Here is a 23,109-nt window from a genome sequence, read left to right as displayed (position 1 = left end):
GCCAGAACTGGAGCAAACATGGTCATTGACATCATTACGTCATCACAGGTTTTACTGCCGTTTCTTAGAAAAAGGTGACCTGGAGTTTCAGCCTGAATTCATCAAAACTAGCTCGCCTCTAAACTATTATGGGAAGTCAGACCCAGGGCAATTTGCTTGCCTTCAGCTTCCCATCTTGCATAAAGCTACCCATTATGGCTCAGCATTGTGTTGGAATCCGGCCACTGAAGTCTTTTGAAATTAAAATAAACTTGTCCTCAGACTGCCCCCAAGTTGGGGTGGGGAGCAAATTCTCCTAAGCATCTATCTACACATTTATAATTGCAGGTTTTCTTTGGTCTCTAAAATTACAATTCCTTCTTCTCTCAATGCCCAGTGTGCAGAAAGCACGCATTTAATCGCCATTGTACAGGGTTTGCCGTTAGACCTGGCTAAACATATCTTCCTCCTTACTGGCCGTGCTGGCTAGTCCTGCTGGGAATTGTAGTTCAACAAGATCTGGGTGCGCCAGTCCTAGGTTAGATGCTCCCATTAGCTGGGCCAAGGCCGTGAAGGGAGAAGCCAGCCAAGTGTTAACTGAGCAACGCTCAGTCAAACACAGAGAGACCCAAAAGGAAAACACTTAAAACAATTAACAGGGATCTCGCCAGAATTTTCATTAGTGATGTTTTTATTTGCCTGGGTGCTCCCTGCTTCTCATATTTCTTCCAAAGATCCTTAATTGGGCCTCTGGTCTATGAAGTAAAGTTCCTGGAGTTTTCTCGTTCTCAGAGGAGACCCAGCCAAGGTGGGGAGAAAGGACTGCTCATAATATTGTTTTCCAGACAGAGGTAATAACCACCATCTTCCACTAATGAAAATATGTTGGGGAGAAGAGAAAAGGCTGCTGTTGTAATTAAACTTGAGAAGAATTCAATTGGTGGGGGAAGAGAAATTAAATTTATTTACATGCTGTTCTGCTGCTGATGAAGCATTAGCTATTTGGGAGGCCTCCTAATTAACCTTCATTTACTTCACATCCTCTTTTTTTTTGAGATCCGTCTCCTTCTACAATCGGGAAAATGATTGTTATTAATTATTACCTACTTACTCAATTTATATCCCACTTTCCCACGGAGACTACACACTCAAGACGGTCAACATTTTGAAGCAACCCAAAAGGTCTATCAATCAAGGGGTCGCGAGCCTCATCAATCATGAGCCTCGTCATCCTCATCTGGAATAAGAAAAACAAACAAGCCAACACATTTTTTTTCAGGCCCCAAATTTGTGCCTTGAAACTTAAGTCCTTGAAGTTGGGCATTGGAGATGCTGGAAATTCAAGGAAGAAAAAGCCACTTTTGAGAACTTGATTCTGAAAAGAAACATGGCAGAAAGCTTGGCCGTTAGGAAGATGAAATTATGCAAAGATAAGTCTTGACTTTCACCCACTAAATGCATTTTCTTGTTGATGTTCACATTTCACACCCTGAATGCCTCTTTTTTTCCAGAGATCTGATGCCAGGAAGGACCATTTCCCTCTAGACTTCTTCATCTACAGAGAAATGTTCAAAGCAGGCAATGGAAGTGAGCGAATTCCACAGTGAACTCCTTAAGTAAACTCACTGAAGGGAAGAAAAACCTTACATCTCATGATGATACATTCTTTTTTCCACTGTCTACCTTGGCTGTCTAGATCAAGGGTAGGCAACGTTGGATTTTTATGACTCGTGGACTTCAACTCCCAGAATTCCTGAGTCAGCCATGCTGGGAGTTGAAGTCCACGAGTCATAAAAGAGCCAAGGGTGCCTACCCCTGGTCTAGAACAATATTTCTCAACCTTAATGACTTTAAGATATGTGGACTTCAACTTGCAGAATTCCCCAGCTAGCTATGCTACACATCTTAAAGTCATCAAGGTTGAGAAACATTCATGTTTTTTTTCCCCTCCTTTGTAATTATTTATATACTTTTACATTACACATCTTCGTATAGAACACACATGTATCTGGTTGAACAGAAATATTTCTGTTGTTTTTTTCCAAGGCACCATTTCATCACCTCCATTAACTTTCTGTTATTAAGATGGATTTTTTTTACGAATGTGTTTGGAGTTTCAGGAACTGCTCCCAATGTTATCTTCTCCTCCACCGTTCAATGCTTTGGTCTATCTAAGTTGCCACTTCTAATTTGTGCACATCAACTGCCTTACAAGAGGAGGCTCCAGACTTTCAGAAAGGAAGCTACATCTGACATCATTGCTTCCTATTTTCTCAGCTCCAAACACGCTCCCTTAACTTAAATCTAACAATTGAATGATGACATTGTCACCAGCTCATAGTCACAGACACAAAGACACACAATATTTATATATTGTTGCTTTTGAATTAAATTGTCCTAAAGAATAGAGAAAGTATTAATACACAATAATAAAGTTGGAAGGGACCTTGGAGGTCATCTAGTCCAACCCCCTGCTCAGGCAGGAAACCCTATACCATTTCAGACAAATGGCTGTCCAGTCTCTTCTTAAAAACCTTCCAGAAGCAAGTTGTTCCACTGGTTAATTGTTCTAACTGTCAGGAAATTTCTCCTTAGTTCTAGGTTGCTTCTCTCCTTGATTAGTCTCCATTCATTGATCAGACCATGATGATCAGACCTTCTTGGTTGCTTCCGCATACCAACTAAGCTGTGGTATGTAATTCTGACGTGTTGAATAAGCCATTGTGTCTAAGTTATGCAAAAACCAATCCATACATCATAGGTTTGAACCCACAGTCAAAGGGTTTGTGCCTTACACTAAGCCAAAACCAGCAAAACCACAGTGTGAACCTTACCAACTCTAACTTCAGGAATGAAACTAATTTAAGTAAACCATAGTTTAGCCTAACATTTGCTCCTGTAATTGGAAAAACTCAACTCTTTCACTAACATTCGGGTTAATGCTGCTGTAATTTCGTACACTCTGGATTTTTGAAACTGCATTTCTGAAATAAATGAATGTATAAGGTGAAAATGTGTAACGTTGTTCTAAACACAGTAGGTCTGTCCAGAAGACCTCTCCTTCATTTCCTGCAAAGGGATACCTTTAGCACATGTCTGTCCTGAGAAAAAGAAGACTCGCTGGTGAACAGTTTGGAAAGAAAGCAAGTGCCAGGAAAGAAATCGTATATCACAGCCTGCTTTATTTCTGTCCCTTCTCAAAAACTAAGGCTGAAAAGTGCACCTGGCAATTGCAGAAAAGTTCCACTACAATACTAATTTCCCAGTATTTCTGTGCATGTCAAGAGGATGAGCAAAAGAAGGTTTACCATCACTGTGGAATGAAACTAGCTCATTTCATAGCCAGAAGTACCAATTTGCAAAAATTTGTGCTTGCGTGACTCATGTTTTAGGAGCCTTGGTGGAGCAGTGGGCTAATGCCTCCTTAAGTAACACCAGCTGCCTGCAATTAGTGCAGGTTCGAGTCCCACCAGGCTCAAGGTTGACTCAGCCTTCCATCCTTCCGAGGTAGGTAAAATGAGGACCCAGATTGTTGGGGGCAATTAAGCTGACTTTGTAATAATGCCGCTTGGGGGGGGGTGTGAAAGCCCTAATAAGCAGGCATATACATAGAATGAAGGCTACTGCTAAGCTTGTAAGCCGCCCTGAGTCTTCGGAGAAGGGCGGGATATAAATGGAATAAAAATAATAATAAAATAAAAATAAAATATTTCTTTGACCAATTACTCATAGCCTTCCATTCAGGGCTTCCCCACTTTTCCCCAAATGACTCTTGCAATTATTATTTCAGGAACTCAGCAGTCCCCAAACCTAACAGGATCATCGGAAGGGGATGGCGGGGGGGGAGGAGAACATTTGGTGATATGAAACATCTTTTCTCCTTTGGAAAAATACAGATTGGATCCTTTCCCAATTCCTGGATGATTATGAACTGCAATATCTCAATGGCTCACAAGCACATTTACAAGCATTGGTGACAATTGATAACCCTGAACACAATTTCTTCATGATTGGCTACTTAGATTTATAAACCATGAATTAGTGTTACGTGGATCCTGTGATTTATGGCTAATTCAGCAAATGATAAGTCAGTGCAATGCTTGAATTCAGCCAAGAAAGAGTTTAAAAAAAACAAAAAACAAAAGATTGTTACATAAGAATTCTTGTTAAAAGTATTCCAGGAAGTTATCAAGAACTGGCAGTGAAGAAAGTCCATAAAATAAAATTGGCTAAAATTATACCATATAAATTGATTCCTTCCTAGAGTGCATCGACGGAGTTATAAACAATTTATGGTAAGACACAATTACTCTGTCCTTTGGATGCAAAGTTTTCAGGAAAGTGGGAAATTGGAAATTGGGAAATTTCAAATGCTTGAATAATGATCTTAGCCACTGCAGGGATTTCTGGTCCAGAAGATCAAGATGTTGGCTATGATAATGCAAAGCTCACATCTTTTTTACATCCATTGCACACAAACTGCAAGTACCACATTGGCTTTTTGTACACCAGGTGTGAATCTGACTGGGGTTTTGGTTTATTGCCCAGAAAAACTTCCAACATTTATAATAAACAGATTTGCTTCATTTTACTAATTGACAGGCTTGCTTTAACAAAACACTGAAAAATTATAATTAAAAATTAAAAATTTTCCTTAGGTTAAGGATATCTGAAAATGTAGAAAATTAGCCTGGCAGCAAATTTAACAAGCCATTTTGAAAAGAATGCTGCAATGAAAGATGCATGCATTTAAAGAGGGCTACAGTTGTTTACATATTGCAAAAGGTTTTTATTCCTTTAAATTTCCTTCATCGCTATAAATAGCCCCCTGAATAATATGGAATACGGATGTTCAAAATGTTTTTACTTCTCTTTAAAACCCTGCCTCTATTTCAATCTGGATGCATTTCGAAGTGTTTTTTTCCCTGTTATTCTTTTATTTCTTTTTTTAGGTTTGAAATTTTATTAGTTCAATTTAAAAAAAAAACCTGTAGTCAGTGTTTATTTTGGCCAATGACCAGCTACAATCAAGAGAAGTCAAGCTAACAAATACAAAATAAAAAACACTGTTTCAGGGGACTTCCTAATATGAATATAAAATATTGTGACAAAGTCCCAAATTGAGTTCCTAGTATGATTTAAAACTAAAACCGTCTTCACTCTTTCCACCCAAATCTGGTTCACTTCCAGATCCCCAAATCATATTATAGGGTGTTAACCAGCAGCCAACTTCACACATTGCATACAGCCACAATTTGCTAAATAAGACACAATGTATTGACGTCACTTTAGCGAGTTAAGCATTGCTTCTTCAGTTCTGGTCCAGGGTGATGCGCACCAATCCATTTTTATGATCTGTCGTCTACATTTTACAGGGAGGACAGACAACTTCACAATTTAACCTTTGCACCTCTGGTTCAGCCAGAGGAAACCACCAGGTGGTGTCACTAAAATGGCTAAAAGTTTGTATCCTATTTGGAGGGGGTGAGATTTAGGTGAATGGAGGCATGCTGGCTGAGGAATTCTGGGAGTTGAAGTCCACAAGTCATAAAAGGGCCATGTTTGAAGACCCCTGATCTAAATGTAGATTTCTAGATGGGTCCTCATCTTCAGTGTCCTAGTTTACATAGGAGACCTGCAAATAACTGAGCCCTGAAATCTACTTAAGACACCATTGCATAGAACATAAAATAATAGAGCTGGAAGGGATTTCAGAGGTCTTCTAGAATCTAGTCCAGCCCACTGCTCAAGCAGGAGACCCTATACCATTTCAGACAAGTATCTCTTCAGTCTCTTCTTAAAATCCTCCAGTGATGGAGCACCCACAACTTCTGGAGGCAAGCCGTTCCCCTGGTTAATTGTCCTCACTGTTAGGAAGTTTATCCTTAGTTCCAGGTTGCTTCTCTCCTTGATTAGTTTCCATCTCTTGTTTCTTGTCCTGCCTTCAGGTGCTTTGGAGACTAGCTTGACTCCCTCTTCTTTGTGGCAACCCCTTAGATATTGGAACACGGCTATCATGTCATCCCTCACCCTTCTCTTCATTAAACTAGATGTACCCAATTCCAGCAACCGTTCCTTATATATTTTATCCTCCAGTCCCCTAGTTATCTTTGCTGCTCTTCTCTGCACTCTTTCCAAAATCTCTTGCAATACCGTCTCATTTTGCTGCAGAATGGCAAAGTCTATGGATAACTCCATGCTTGAATTATTACAGTACCACCCCCGTAACCGCCTTTTTGAGAAATAATTTTCTGGCGATACAGCCTGCGGTTGTGCGTTGCATTGTCCATGACTCTCCGAACAAAAGCAGTGGAATCCATGGAAGGATTCAAGGAAAGACACCATATGCTTGCTCCTTTGGAAGAGAAGCTTTGTTCCCGCAACAGGTGGCACACACCTCTAAAACCACATCATCTGGGATGTTAAAATCGATTTACGCAATGTCCGTTTCTGTGACAGATGCAAATGTGCTTAAAGCACCACCATACGGAATACAGCAGTGGGCTCTGAAAGAAACCCACCTCTGAAAGAACTTAATTTGGGGGGGGGGGAGTTCTCCATGTCCTTAAGGTGAGGCAGCCATGGGATGTCAGCCTCTAACAGAATCCTGAATCCCAGGAGATCCCCTGTCACTTCAGCTAGCAGCTTAACCGTTCGAAAGAAAAGCATTCCGGTTTCTATTGGGTTTGCCCAGATATGAACTAAAATTCAGTCAGAGGAAGTAATCTCCTACAGGCAAAAGACAATGTCCCTCCGGGCTCTTTGGAAGATGAGATGAAAAGCAAAGCTTAACTCTGTCTTTGACTACGCAAGGTTTGTGGTGGATGTTGTTGTTTTTTTTAAAGGCAAAATAAAAAGGCCATTCTTTTCATAGTTGTTCGCAGCTGTTTCATTTCTTAAAACGGAGCTAGGGGTAGCTGAAGTTCTAAAATCTACACGGGGGACCGTGGAGATTGTGAGAATCCCTGCTAAGAATTGAGGACTTTGAGATATCCTCAAGATGTGTCACCAGAGGAGGAGACGAAACCAAATCAAGACGAGGAAAGAAAATGACCTCCAACAAAAAGAGGACGCAGAGAGTCCTTGACTTAGAACCATTTGTTTACACACTGTTCAAAGTTATAACGGCACTGAAAAAAGTGATGGGTGACCAGGTTTCACACTGACGACCATTGCGGCATCCCCACGGCCACGTGATCACAATTCAGACGCTTGGCAACTGGCTCATATTTATGACGGTTGCAGCGTCCCGGGGTCGCGTGATCCTCTTTTGCGACCTTCTGACAAGCCAAGTCAAAGGGGAAGGCGGATTCGCTTAACAACCATGTTGCTATCTTAACAACTGCGGCAATTCCCTTAACCTCCGTGGCAAGAAAGTTCTTCAAATGGGGGCACAACTCACTTGTCAACAGAAATTTTGGACTCCCTTGCGTTCGTAAGTCAAGGCCTACTTGTATGCATTTCACAGCTAGCCAAGACTCAAAGTCAAAGTTCTGGATAGACAACAATAAACATTAAAAAAAATCAAGTATTTAACTTGAAGGATTTCTCTGCTCTTCTCTTGTTTTTTTTTTTTCTTGTTGGATACAATTTCATTATTTTATAAACCGACTGGAGTGATAGAATGTCACTTTCTAAACAAGGACGTTAAGCACGTATTCTCCCCGAGCAGAAAGTAAAACACCGTACCCGAGACTTTTGAGTAGAATAAGATGGGAAGCTGGAGGACGAAGGATGAAACCATTAAAAAGCCATCACATACAACTGGGTATATGATGGGCGGAATGCTTCCAGGGAAATGTATAGTCCCCAAAACAGTCCTGGAGTTCCCCTTGGGCTGAACTTTCATTACGTTACTTTGTGACCTTCCTGTTTGCATTAGAACCAGCCAAGTGATGTAGAGCTTCAATAAAAGATGGAATAACCACGTTTTGCTTTTCATTTCGTGCCCTGGTTCAAACCAACATCATCCCTCTTGCCCTTCTCTGTTGACTCCTGTGTGTTTGTGTGTGTGGGGGGGGGGGACTTCTGCCTGCTAAACCAGATCATTCTGTGGGATATTCTGAATTCTCAAAATTCCTCACATGTTGTTAGTCCATTCAAAACTGGAACCCCCTAGGAAGGATTCTCCTTTTGTACTTAATGGATTGTGGCTTAGCATGTTACGGGAATCTAGTTAAGTGGGTTTCATTGAAAGCATGGTTAGGTAAAAATTAGCTTAAGGTGGTTTGGGAATTCAACCATTCTAAGGGGAAAAAGGAGAGGGAGGGAGGGAGGAGGGGAGGGAGAGGAAAAGGAAAAGGGAGAGGAAGGGGAAGGGGAGGAGGAAAGGGAAGGGAAGGGAAGGGAAGGGAAGGGAAGGGAAGGGAAGGAAAGGAAAGGAAAGGAAAGGAAAGGAAAGGAAAGGAAAGGAAAGGAAAGGAAAGGAAAGGAAAGGAAAGGAAAGGAAAGGAAAGGAAAGGAAAGGAAAGGAAAGGAAAGGAAAGGAAAGGAAAGGAAAGGCAAGGCCCAATGCAGTGGGATAACACAAAATACTACAGCATCGAATTCACATTTTATTAAAGAGAAGGGGAAATTCCATTCACACCCGTTACTGTATAATTACATCAGAATGAAAGTGCCATGATACCATTGCAAAAAACTTTGTAGCTACTCTGTGTGAAAAAGTCATGGCTAGCCACGGTGCACTAGTTCCCCAGAGAATGGAGCAATATTAGTCTTTGGGTTTTATTAGCCATATGGAACCAATCTAGTCCCCGCCTTGCAATGGCTGGGTTGAGAGTAAAGACCAATTTATTTCGTGCTGAACAATTTATTGTGTTTACCTGATTGGGTTACGGTGGAGTCCCAGTTCAATGTAAAGTCTGGTGTTTCACCCTCTTCGACTGAAAGAAAGCAGAAAAGCGACAGTGAGGTTCAAGGGAAGAATAAGCAGATTTTTCAAAAGAATCATCCCAAACCACTTAACTGTGTTTTTATGTGTGTGTGTGTGTGTGTCTGTGTGTGTGTGTAATCACGTCAACAAATAAAAGAGGTCGCTTGCCCCACCCACCCCCATTAATGAATCATTCATAAAACTGATCTACAATGCTCTCAGAATACAGGCAGTTCTCAGCAGTTCTCGGCTTACGACCATAATGGAGCGCACAATTTCTGCTGCTAAGCGAGACACTTATTAAGGGAGTTTTGCCCCATCTTAGTTGTTAACATATATATGTTAACGTATATATGTTAAGTTAGTAACGCAATTGTTCAAGTGAGGACGGTTTCCCCCACTGACTGCTCGGCAGGAGATCGCAAAAAGGGGATGAAAAAGAAGGATGAAAAAGGATGGGTGAAAATGAGCACTGAAATTCTTGTTTAGAATTGTGGTGAGCTTTAAAAAAGGGGGGGAACGTTCCTGTGATAAAACTGAAAATGAGATGACTTAGTTCTTCCATCCAGCTGCTTCGCCATTCTATTTCAACATCTGGTCCGGCTTAAAACACAGACACAACAATAGAATTGTGCACGAACGTTAATTTTGGTAGGACCAGGTCACAACATCCCAGTTCCTCTGGATGTAAACAATCTTGCTTTCATTATCTTCAGTGGTCTTTGTAAACTTACTATTAGTCACAAAACGTTACTATTATATCTGAAACATCTTCAGATATTTATGATTAGACAAAGTCAGATGATCAGAAACTCAAAGGAGAACACTTAAAATCCAACAGCATATTAAGAAGACAGAGGGGAAAAAAATAGGGGGATACTCATACTTTACTCGTTATTCACCTTTTGCTAAACAAGAAACTCCTGAAAATAATATTGCTGGTTTTTTACCAGATTTTTGATCCATTAAAACAAACTGTGAATCTCTCCTTTGCAATGTATGATACGCTGGGAATCTAATGATGAGGATCATTAAAAAGAAGAGCTACCATCTTTTGCCCAATGAACTTGATAGATTGCAAAACCATACTAGTTGTACTGCACTTTGCTGAAAAGTTGTGAAGCAGTTACCCAGGAGAGAGTTACTAACTCATATTATTCTAGAAATGGAAGCATGACAACATCCTCAACCGCTCTCAGGCTAAATCACACCGTAGGACCTGCTCTCTCAAGTTCCAAGGCAAGCCTTGCTCATCACCGGCTCTTTCATGCTCAACAGGAAATGCACAGATAACCCACAGTATGTGTGGCACGGGTTCCACCAATGAGGTATCCCCTCTCACCCCAAAGCTATGACGAAGACAAGTCCTCCCAACTCATATCACCTTCCAAACTGGCCAATGGGGTCATTGAGGGTCAACAGTTGGCCAACAAAAACACCTGCTTGACCTGCAAGCTAGGATGATGCACGCCTCCAACTATTTTCCAGGTTCTTAAATCTTCATCAGACAGGTCTCCTCCCAAGCTCAACTGTGGTCACTTTTTTTGAGGAGAGGAAAAGAACAGCAAGCTGGCATCTTCCAAAATTTCATTGCAAGGCTGGGTGGGAGCCAAGGCCTCCAGCCAGAGTGCTGTCTTTTAATAGGGCTATTATACATTACCCCTTTCATCACTGGACTGTCCTATGAAAGAAATGGGAGTGGGTAGGGTTAGGGTTCCACAGCTTTTTTTTCCAGCTTGTACTACACAGGCTAAATTCACACAGATTCTTGAGCTGATTTTTTTTTCTTCCTCCAAAGTCCTAAAGGTAAAGGTAAAGGTTCCCCCGCACATGCGTGCTAGTCGTTTCCGACTCTAGGGGCCAGTGCTCATCTCCGTTTCAAAGCCGAAGAGCCAGCGCTTGTCCAAGGACGTCTCCGTGGTCATGTGGCCGGCATGACTAGACGCCAAAGGCGCACGGAACGCTGTTACCTTCCCACCGTACTGGTCCCTATTTTTCTACTTGCATTTTTACGTGCTTTCAAACTGCTAGGTTGGCAGAAGCTGGGACGAGTAACAGGCGCTCACTCTGCTACGCGGCACTCGGGATTCGACCCGCCAAACTGCCGACCTTCTGATCGACAAGCTCAGCGTCCTAACCCACTGAGCCACCGCGTCCCTCCCAAAGTCCTAACGAGACCCTTATTGTTCTGCTGGCAACAAGGAAAGCGAGTAAGGATGAAACAGCAGGGAACAGGAGGGGGACATGGAAACAGGGAAGCGAATGTACTATTAATTTAGGTTAAATGAAGGAGGGAGAAGCACAGGAAGAGAGAAACACAACGAGGAAGCAACTGCCATCGCTGAGAGTGGGTTTACACACCACTTCCCCATAATCTGGCATGGCTTGCTGGCGCTCTAGAAAACAGGCTTTCTGATTTTGTATAAGGTGAAACCAATCGTTGTGGTGGTTCCAAGAAGCAATTTCTTGGACCAGGCTAGAAACTGGGAGATTGGGAGTTCTAGTCCTGCCTTAGGCATAAAAGTCAGCTGGGAGACATTGGGCCAGTCACCAGGAGATGGTGAATTCTAGTCCTGCCTTAGCCATGAAAGCCAGCTGCGTGACTTTGGGCCAGTCGTTCTCCCTCACTTCACTGTTATTGTGGGGAAAAATTAATAATTAGTATTAGATATGCTCGCTGCCTTGAATTGTTTATTAAATAATAATAATAATAATAATAATAATAATAATAATAATAATAATAATAATAATAATAATAATAATAAAGGTGGAATAGAAATAATGAATAAATATCCAGCTTAGCATACAGCAATTTATTCAACCAGCACAATTCCGCATTTTGCAAGACACCCAGAGTTGCTTTACCGGTGAGATGGGCGGCATATAACTATAAATACATAAATCAATAAATGAGTCTTAAAAGAATCCAAGAGATGCCTCGGTCAAGTCAGGTTCAAGGTTTTGATATCAATTTTTACAGCTCTAAGTAATTTTCAGCCAAGGTATTAAGATCTTCTTCCCTATGGATGCTGTTTAGGACCTTCAGCGGTGATCTTTCTGATCATACCACATTTCTGTAGCCTAGAAGCTGACTGTACTCTAGTTATCATGGATTTTAAATCCTACAATCTGGCTTTAAGTGCAACAAGATCCCAAGGAGATGAAGGAGTGTCCTTTAAGTGAGAAAACCCAACCCACAAAAATCTATGAACGAGAACAAAGACAAGGAATAAGAAGTTGGAGGTTCTCTCTCTCTCTCTCTAGATGCTGTCCAAGTCCCCTTCCCCCCAAGCTTCTATTAAAAGAATTCTTTTAACTAAAACAATTCAAAAGAAAATTGAGCTGGAAGCAAAGCACCAGCCTTCAGCACTATCTATGTCCAACATATCTTAAAACCCCATCAGGAGCCAGAAGCAATTGTAGGGAAATGAACGGAGACGGTTACAATTCTGGGCTTGCTTTGGAAAAAGGTCCATCTCTAAAGTGGGGGGGAAGAAAAAAGAGAGTGACAGAGAGCATCCCAGCCAGAGGACATGGAGGATATTACCTTTTACCACTTTGCCTTCTGGTAATTGGATTTGTAATTGTGCACGCACACACACAAACCATCATCAGCTCCTTGTATCAGTCTCCCATGGTGCTTATTTTGCAAGACTTCCTACAACTTCTCAGGGTGCCGCTGGTAAAAGATTGCCGGCGGATAACACCCAGGGATAGGGCCTTCTCAGTGGGTGCGCCTGCCCTCTGGAACCAGCCGCCCGTGGAGCTCAGGACTGCCCCCGACCTCCGTTCATTCCGCCGGGACCTGAAGACCTGGCTCTTCGAGCTCTCTGGCCCAGGCTGAGAATCTTAATTTTAATTTTAATTGGGGTTTTTATTTTTTTCAGGGATTGATGTAATTTTTTAATTGTTTTTAACTTTTGTATTTCTTGTTTTAAATACCCTGTAAACCGCCCTGAGTCCTTCGGGAAAGGGCGGTATATAAATCCAATAAAATAAAATAAATAAATAAATAAACTTGCCCAAATTTGGCCCACTGGCTTAAAAACAACTGGTGCTTACGAAATCTAAACTCTAATGCCATCTAAGTGCCATCAATTTGAAATCTACCTTAAGAGAATAACAGAGTAATAGAGTGGGAAGGGACCTCAGAGGTCCTCCAGCCCAACCCTCCACTCAAGAAGGAGAACCGATACCAGGGGTAGGCAACCTCGGCTCTTTTATGACTCATGGACTTCAATTCCCAAAATTGCTGAGCCAGCTATGCTGGCTCAGGAATTCTGGGAGTTGAAGTCCATGAGTCATAAAAGAGCCGAGGTTGCCTACCCCTGACCTATACCATTTCAGATAAATGGCTGTCCAGTTTCTTCTTAAAAGCCTCTAGTGATGACGCACCCACAACTTCTGAAGGCCGGCCGTTCCATTGGTCAATTGTTCTTACTGTCAGGAAGTTTCTCCTTAGTTCCAGGTTGCTTCTCTCCTTGATTAATTTCCATCCACTGTTTCTTGTCCTGCCCTCTGGTGCTTTGTAGAATAGGCTGAATAGAATAGAATAGGCTGAATAGGCTGAATAGAATAGAATAGGCTTTTTTCTTTGTGGCAGCCCCTTAGAACCAGGTCACACATCTCATTAGATGTACACAAACTCAACTTAGATGTGTCCTGCAATGATTTTGACAAGACAGCTGGACACAAAGATCTTCGCTTGTTGACAAAGGAGGACTATACGCATAATGTGTGTGTATTTCTTTATCTGCACTTTGGTATATCAGTGCAAAAAAGAAGCGTTCGTTAATTATTACTTTCCCCAAAAAAAATTCCTTCAATTTTCCAAGCCAGTTTATTTCAATTGAACATCCACTGGTGCCACGAGAAGAATCTGGGCTGACAAAGAGCATAGCATGCTTATGCACACAGACACATACACAAGCCACAGCGCTAATATTCCCTCTGCTATCCTAATTTTATGCTACCATCTCCCAAGATAAAAATATACATATTCTTGTTAAAGGGGGAAAACATTGCATAATATGCATTTGCATTGACGATGTCTTTTGCTTCCTAACTCTCATTTTTAAATAAGAACAACAGCTGCCAAAAAAAAATTAATAATAATCAACTTAGCATTTAATACAGGCTTTTAAGTAATAGGAAAGGAAGAGAAAATAGGCATGTATGCGGCTTACATAAATACCGATATACTCTAAGGCTTCTGAGCCGTACAATTAAAAAGCACCAAAACGTATCTACATAATGGGAGAGTTGACCACAGCAATGAGGGAATAAAAAGAAAAGGACGGATGAATTAAAAGTTAAAAGTGGTTTCTGGACAGCAGCCTATTTCAGGAGAGTGTCTATGAGGTCTTCTGGACCATTCATGATGGTCAGCTAGGGAATTGTGGTCTAAGCCCAGACTGCAGTTTTGAGACTCAAAGAGTGTGCCAACGGATGACGCCCATGTCTTAAAATGGCACACGGGAACTGTTAACATGCCCAGGGAGCTACATCAGGAATGGGTGGGTCCCGCCGGCTCAGAGGGCACCTGGGGTTATCCAGAAGGTTGAGATGGGGCTCAATTTAGAGGGGATCCCTGCTTTTGAAAGCAAAACTACCATCTCCCAAGATAAAAAGGTACATATTCTTGTTAAAGGGGGGAGAAAACATTGCATAATATGTGCAATGCATAATATGTGCAATGCATAATATGTACAAATTATGTGATATCTCTCTCTCTCTCTCTCTCTCTCTCTCTCTCTCTCTCTCTCTCTCTCTCTCTCTCTCTCTCTCTCTCTCACCATCCATTGCTGCTTGTCCTGCCTTCTGGAGAACAGCTTGACCCCCTCTTCTTTGTGGCAACTCCTGAGTCCTTCTCTTCATCTCTTCGTATGGTATTGTGGTTTGGTATGCTGGTCTGACAGCCGCGGACAGGAAAGCATTACAGAGGGTGGTGAGCACAGCACAAGACATTGTGGGCTGTTCCCTGACACCACTGGATGACCTCGCCAGGGCTCATTGCCTTGGAAGAGTGAGGAAGATTCTCAGGGACGACTCACACCCTGGACGGTATCTCTTTACTCTCCTACCATCCGGTAGGAGATATAGGAATATAGCCAGCCGTACCAACAGGCTGAAAAATAGCTTTTATCCGTGGGCTGTTAGGCTTTTAAATGGGACATAATCGTATGCAGAATTGACTTGGGAGGCCGGTGTGTGGTGTAGTTGGTACACATAGTGTGGTGGGATGGAGGGTTTGTTGTCACTGTGTGTTGGGGGGAGAGAGCACGGGGGGGAGGCTGGAACCAGAAGAAAACTAGAAACTATTCTGGATTTCTTTTTCATCTGCAGGTTCTAGCATGATCCACAATCAAAGTAAATCTTTCCTCTTCCAGTTTCTCTTTCGTCCACCTAATTTGGTTCCATCCAGCCCAGACTTTGGGCAGCTCTTTGGAATGGTGGATAGATGGGATGGACAAACGGACAGCCCAAGAGGATCTCAAGCCTCCACCGGTAGTTCCTTTCCTAGGTTCCTTTGGGTTCGAAGGAAGGAAAAAAAAGAGATTCCCAAATGTTTTATCGTTCTAAATGGATTTCCCCAGCGTCACAGTCATAATATTTTTACAGTTAAAAGATCGACTGCCTTAATAAAGTGTGATTTGTGTATTTAGAAAAATTCATTAGAGCAGACATTATGAATTTGTTTTATTTATTTATTTTGTGAGCTAATTTGGGTACACTACTTCAAAAGAACACTTCCCGGCTCCTTAGTCATGCACTAATAACATCCAATAATTAATAAAGACATGTAAATTCTTAACTCCCAGAACTGTTTCCAACTTACAGTCTTTATGCTTTGCCTCTTGTGTCTGATGTCTGCATTGCTTTCTTCTGCAAAATACTAAAGAGACCCATCCTTGTTGCCTTGCTGGGTGGGTGAATATTCAGACTGCTGAGCAGAGGGTTGGACTAGACCACCTCCAAGGTCCTGTCTGGTCCTGTCCTGTCCTGTCCTGTCCTATTCTACTCTACTCTACTCTACTCTACTCTACTCTACTCTACTCTACTCTACTCTACTCTATTCCCATTCCATTCCATTCCCTATTCTACTCTACTCTACTCTACTCTACTCTACTCTACTCTACTCTACTCCCATTCCATTCCATTCCCTATTCTACTCTACTCTACTCTACTCTACTCTACTCTACTCTACTCTACTCTACTCTACTCTATTCCACTCCATTCCTATTCTATTCTATTCTATTCTATTCTATTCTATTCTATTCTATTCTATTCTATTCTATTCTATTCTATTCTATTCTATTCTATTCTATTCTATTCTATTCTATAGAGATGAAGACACAATTCAACATGCCTTACAGGAAAAGAACTGTAGTGCTGTCAAAGACGGAGGGGGAAAAAATCCGAACAACATTTCCCATACATCTTCTTTAATACCTTCAGTTTGAAAAGCTGGCAAATTAACTCAGTAGAGAAGCCAAGCCCTCTTATCCATCTTCATTAAGTATGACTAGAAAATAATAAGAGACAGGCGTAAATCACCCCCCACTGTTATGGGCAAGGTTAAATTAATTTCACATAATTCTTTTTCGTTTATTAGGAAAGACAGAGGATTCAGGCATGCAGTTCAGGTAGGATGAAGTGGTAGGAGGACTTCCTGAGCTCATACATAAATATGACAAAAGAAGGCGAGAAGAACTTAATGGCTTTATGTAAAGTAAGGGAGCCTTTTTATGTGTTACTTTCTATTTGTTCCTGCATTCAGGAAGATGCCGCTGAGTTATCAACAAATGCTAAGAGATTCTGCATCACAACCAGCAACTCCAAAGCGGCTTTGGTTTCTGGCTTCAACCTGCTGGACCTCTACTTTCCCTGTGTCTCTAAAGTAATAACAGAATAAGAGAATTGGAAGGGACCTTGGAGGTCTTCTAGTCCAACCCCCTATTCAAGCAGGAAACCCTATATCATTTCAGACAAATGGTTGTCCAATCTCTTCTTAAAAACCTCCAGTGTTTGAGCTTCCACAGGAGCAAGCCATTCCACTGGTTAATTGTTCTCACTGTCAGGAAATTTCTTCCTTAGATCTAGGTTGTTTCTCTCCTTGATGAGTTTCCATCCATTGCTTCTTGTCCTTCTTTCAGGTGCTTTGGAAAATAGGTTGACCCTCCCTCTGGTTTATGACAGTCCCTAGATATTGGAAGACTGCTATCATGTCACCCCTAGTCCTTCTTTTCATTAAACTAGACATACCCAATTCCTGCAACCGTTCTTCTTATGTTTTAGCCTCCAGGCCCCTAATTATCTTTGTTGTTCTTCTCTGCACTCTTTCTAGAGTCTGAACATCTTTTTTTTATATCATGGTGACAAAAGATGGATGCAATATTCCAAGTGTGGTCTTATTAAGGAGCCCAGAAAGAATTCAAACGTTCCTTAAGATAGCACGGAATAAAGCATGAGTGAAAAATCTGATTCTTGCAAAGTTGCTAAACTGTACTGTAATTCTTAGAAGAAAAGAATAGTCAGGAGCAAGGAAAGTTGGATCCTGAGTTATTTTCCACATGCAGAAAGAATACAGGAAGGAAAAGAAATACTGTACACCATCCAGTGCATGCCCCCAGGTGCTTGAATAAGTGTGCACCTAAAGTGTTATCTCAAGATTGATTCAGTTCAAATTCTGTCCCCTGGTATAGTCAAGCAGAGAAGGGGTGAAAAATGGCATCATTCCTTCTCTATATTACTTCTTTCAAAAGGGAACTTGCTTTTGTTTTGAACATCTTTCCCAAAGTTTTGTGGCTGACCTTACCCCTTGCACAAAATCCTAAAGCTGATTGGTTTGGATTTAAGATAACCTATTGGGTGAACTGAAGCATTCAGCTTGCAAACTGTGGTTTCTGCCTTAGCAAGAGGTGACGTAGGAAAAGAAGAAGTAGAAATGTCATTGCCTTTTTCCTAGGGCTGAAAGAAGGTGACTGGCACAAGGCCACCCTTAGCTTTGTGCGTTAAGGCAGGACTAGAACTCACTGTCTCCGGATGACTGGACCAAAGTCACCCAGCCGGCTTTTATTCCCAAGGGAGGACTAGAACTCACAGACTCCTGGTGATTGGTGTAAAGTCACCCAGCCGGTGTTCATGCCTAAGGTGGAACTATAACACATCATCTCCTGGTGATTGGCCCAAAGTCACCCATTTGGCTTTCCCATCTAAGGTGGAACTAGAACTCATCATCTTCCAGTTTCTAGCCTGGTGCCTTACCCAGTAGACCAGGGGTAGGCAACCTTAGCTCTTTTATAACTCGTGGACTTCAACTCCCAGAATTCCTGAGCCGGCCATGCTGAGGGGAAAGGGAGGTTTCCAAGCTGAGCCATGCTGGCTCAGGAATTCTGGGTATTGAAGTCCACAAGTCATAAAGGAGCCAAGGTGTCCTACCCCTGACTTAGATTTATATACCACCTCATAGTGCTTTACAGCCCTCTCTAAGTGGTTTACAAAGTCAGCCTCTTACCACCAACAATCTGGGTCCTCATTTTATCGACCTTGGAAGGATGGAAAGCTGAGTCAACCTGGAGGCCCATCAGGATCAAACTGTTCTGTGTGGGCAGAGTTAGCCTGCAATATTGCATTCTAACCACTAGGTCCCCCCAGGTCCAGGCATGTTTGTAATCAGCTGTTTCCAATCCATTTCAGGGCTACCAAACTTCTTCAGGGACTTCATATACTGTCCCTTGCCTCTTTGCTGCAAAATAAGCTTCTCTTAGGAGGCCCACTCCCTACAAAGACTAGGCCAGGGGTAGGCAACCTTGGCTCTTTTATGAATCGTGGACTTCAACTCCCAGAATTCCTGAGCCAGCATGGCTCAGCTTGGAAACCTCTCTCTTTTCCCTCAGCATGGCTGGCTCAGGAATTCTGGGAGTTGAAGTCCACGAGCCATAAAAGAGCCAAGGTTGCCTACCCCTGCACTAGACCAATCTGGCTCTCCTAGCTTTGATCTTCAGCCAATAACAGCAATCTGATTCAATTAATATTAGTAGCTGCTTTCATCCCATCTGCAGTAAGTGGAAAGTTGGAACACAGCATTGTTCTAACCAAAATAAATATACCCACTGCACAGAAAAACCGAGCATTGAGGCCAAGGAATACTGTGTTTTTGCCCACGGCTTCCCGCTTCCAACGTGGAAGGAGTTGGCCTGCAAGCAGAAAACTTCAAGATTCATTATTACACCTCATGCAAAGCTCATTGCTGAAAAGAAAAGAGACCGTTACACATTCTTGTTACAAAAAAAACCAACTCAACCAAAGACTTTGGTTAATAAAAGATGCCAGTCTGTTAGCTTGACGTGAACCAAAATGACAGCTATTAGCCCTTCTATAGAATTCAAACTCAGTTCAGCCGACTGCTCACCCTTGATCGTAGCTCCTAAGTTGATGAAATTCACTTGTACACAATTTTCACTGGGCAAGGCACTTTTTTTTAATTAACAAGTATGGGATTCCATTCTCTCGGCTGGGAATCTGAAACTAAACAAGGTTACCATGGTATTCAGGATACGGGCCATTTCCTTTGGTCTTTCAGCGACTATTTATTTTCCTGGCAAAATATAACCAAGTGGGGGAAGGGACCAGGAGCCGGGGGGGGGGGAGACTCAAGTTATAGGGTTTTGTCAGCATCCTCCCTGTGAAACGTGAACAACGTAGAATCTGCAGAAGGAAATGTCCTCTAAATGGCATTTCTGCTAAAGATAAGAATCATAGAATCTAGCCCTGGAAGGGACCTCTGAGGTCTTCTAGTCCAACCCCCTGCTCAGAGCAGAAGCCTTATACCATCCCAGTCAAATGGTCGTGCAGTCTATTTTGAAAAACCTCCAGTGATGGAGCACCCTCAACTCCAAGAGGCGAGCTATTCCATCGATTAATTGCTCTCACTGTCAGGTTGGAACCTAGTTCCTCTAGGTTGGAACTCTCTTTAAGAAGTTTCCACCCATCGCTTCTTGTCCTGCTCTCTGGTGCCTTAGAGAATCGATCAATCCTTACAGAGAAAGGTCAAACTGCTCCAGGTGACCATCTCTGTCTTCTCCATCGTCTGAAAGGATCAGCCAAGTGCAGCTGCCTGCCTGCACTTTGAACGGTCGCTAAATGATAAGCCGAGGACTATCTACAGGGGATGTCCAAATAGGCAGGCGTTTTCAAACTGATTTTTAAAAAGTTACGAAACCCCCCAAAAGACAAGATTTGCCTCATATCCGTTAAAACTGTTACTATCCAGAGCAGGTTGATGACATAATCACAAATTTATATTCATGGGAATTGAAGAGAAAATGTGATCCTCAGCAGGAAAAAAAAAATACAGAAGCAGGGCACAAAGTGGGAAAGGAGATTTCTCTGAAGAGAAGCAAACTGAAAGATCTCTGGAAGCATTTGATTTTTAGAGCAAAACTATGTAAACTACGTTACCGCCGTTTAACGGAAGGTCTTGTAAAGAACGAGCAAAATACGACATTTCTGCCACTGATTTTTTTTTCCCCCAGCAGAATTCTCTGGTTTTTCTAGAACCACGATGCATTTAAAAAGAGGAGGTTTTGTTAAAACACACCGGCCTCTGATTTCCTTCCTGGTTTCCTGTAGGCTTTTGCCGACATTTTTCTGTCACGCTGGACTGCAACCCGAAAACATCACCAGCCCAATAAAGGCATCAAAGCTGCACAATTTTGTTCACAATCAAAACACACAGGAGTGATGGATTTCCTCTTTGGCTGAGATGCTAGAAAAAGTGCCCTGAATATTTTTAACACAAATCACTGTCGGCTGCCAACACCAGTCCAGGTTCAAGAACAAATGCTGGTTTTCAGCCTGAACAAGGTCAACAATAAACGTATGCTCTTCCCCCCTCAAAAAAACACCACATTTTCCACAGAAAGCCTTCGTTCCAAGGATACTCCCACCCTCAAATTCTCCACAAAAAAATTCCAGAAAGGCCTGGTTTGGTAGGCCTCAACTATGTATCACAATGGTTGACTTTGTACCTCACGCTTCAAACGTGGCTTAATGTTGGTAATAGGTTGAAACCACCGGCCATTATGGTTATAAATCAGGTTTAGGGTTTAGTGTGTCCTGCAAATTATAGTTTAAAAACCATGAACCATGACTTAGCGTGTCTTGTGAAGCTAGTCAACCAACCTTGGTTAGGGTATTCCTTGAGCACTGAGGGGAAATCTTAAATTAATTTCCATTTCATTATTTACTTTGATTTTTTTTTGGGTCTATCCCCAAAAAACTAGCAAGAAAGGTCATTTTTTAAAAAGCCTTATTCAAAAAAAAATCAGAAAAAAATAGGGTTCAGTTGTTACATTGGCATCTTCAGCTTCAGAGCGGCTTTCTTTGCTTGTCACAGGAACTTTATCAATTTCGTATTTTATTTAAAGCCTGTCTGCTCCACAAAACAAAACATAAATGTATAATACACAATATATAAAAATAGCTTGTTTTGATAAAAAAAAGGTTTCAGATGATTAAAGAGAGTATCCCATCCACTTTTTTGAGGCAGGGTTTAAAACAAACTTAACAGAATAAGAGAGTTGGAAGGGGCCTTGGAGATCTTCTAGTCCAACCCCCTGCTCAGGCAGGAAAACCTACGTCATTTCGGACAAATAGTTGTCCAATCTCTTCTTTAAAACGTCCAGTGCTGGAGCATTCAGAACTTCTAGAGGCAGGTTGTTCCACTGATTAATTGTTCTAAATGTCAAGAAATTTCTCCTTAGTTCTAGGTTGCTTCTCTCCTTGATTAGTGTCCATCCATTGTTCTTCAGGTGCTTTGGAAACTCTTCTTTGTGGCAGCCCCTCAAATATTGGAATGCTGCTATCATGTCACCCCTGGCTCTTCTTTTCATTGCACTAGACGTACCCAATTCCCACAACCATTCTTCAGATGTTTTAACGTAGATTATCACAAGGGTGGAGAACTTTATAAGGCAGCTTATTATTTATTTGTTTGTAAAATTTATTAGCTACCCATCTTACCACATGGCAACTCTGGGCTTAAGAGGCTCATATCTCTTACAACCCCAAAACATACTTATCCCTGACTCTCTTCTGTTTGTCTTGGTAGAACTCTGCTTGAATAACCTACTTGTTGGGCCAACATAATATTTTCCTTGGCCCGCCATGAAGTAGATTAGTAGACTTGTGTTTCCCGGTTCACTTTTGCCTTTGTGGACTTTCACAGGCACATAAGTACCCCCTCAACAGCAGAGGGCTCTGCTTTAAGTTTAAACTCTGGAGGAAAATACACTGCTCTATTTTATTGTATTCAAACATGTAAGTCTGCCTAAAAATGCTTAAATGCTGAGTAGGAAAATACCAGAGGCAATGAAGAGTTAGTTTCAGTGGAAATGAATATTTGTAGCTGAGAGTTGAATTCTGGGAACCACACAGACTACCTCCTCTTCCTCCTCCCCCCTCCTCCTTCTCCACTTCACAAACCCCATTCCCTTCTAGCACTGATGATGTTGCCTAGTTTTGTAATGAAATGTCTGCAAGAAACAACCAGAGATCTCCAAGGATCCAACTGTCCTCCTCCTCCTCTTTGCAACCCCCCCTGCCTTCTAGCACTGATGATGTTACCTAGTTGGGTAATGAAACGTCTGCAAGAAAACAGCCAGGCTCAGAGAGCAGCAAGGACCCCTTCTCCTGCAAGCCGACATAATAACACAGGAAAGGAGAGAAGCTCAAGTATTTGTCAGTGACTGATGAGAAAAAAGACACAGGAGAAATGCACCAAACCACGGTTTTGTTTATTCATTATTTATTGGACAAACTTGAATTCACTGGGCTGGTTGACTTTTAGCTAATCACTTCCTCATAGTCCAACCAACCTCACAGGAATGTTGCAGGAAGGTGGGAGTATTAGGTATGTACAGATGCTGCCTTGAGATGATCAAAAATAAAGGCGGGACAAAAAAAGGAATAAAGGAAGGATTTCCAAACACAACGGCTGGGTTCAAACCACCCTCTCAGCCCAAACGAAACAAACCAGATTATGGCTTAGAGCGAAGTGGGAGCCGTCTGTCTCTAAGAGGAAGCAGCAGAGAAATTCGTATTTCTGTAGATAACCATTTAAGTTCCTCTACAGGGACCTGCCTCATCTCTTCAAGGCGGGAGGCTAACAGAAAATGCCATTTTTCAATTTTTCTTGTTTATTAGAAATGTGGTGTCCCACTTCTGGTATAATGCTCTAACACCATCTAAGG

At 41.9% G+C, this 23,109-nt stretch overlaps 1 protein-coding gene across 2 annotated transcripts in view; it reads right to left on the bottom strand.

Moving 5' to 3' along the window:
- Positions 1-23,109, bottom strand: part of ZNF423 (zinc finger protein 423) — a 228,363-nt gene that overhangs the window by 181,167 nt on the left and 24,087 nt on the right. For both annotated transcript variants that reach the window (XM_081336148.1, XM_081336149.1), the window contains exon 2: positions 8,805-8,864. In XM_081336148.1, the coding sequence (XP_081192274.1) occupies positions 8,805-8,864 (60 nt within the window). The remainder of the gene's footprint in view (positions 1-8,804; positions 8,865-23,109) is intronic.

The sequence above is a fragment of the Vipera berus genome (assembly GCF_964194415.1).
Source record: "Vipera berus genome assembly, chromosome: 10".
Taxonomy (NCBI): Eukaryota; Metazoa; Chordata; class Lepidosauria; order Squamata; family Viperidae; genus Vipera; species Vipera berus.
This window is presented reverse-complemented; position numbering and strand designations above follow the sequence as displayed.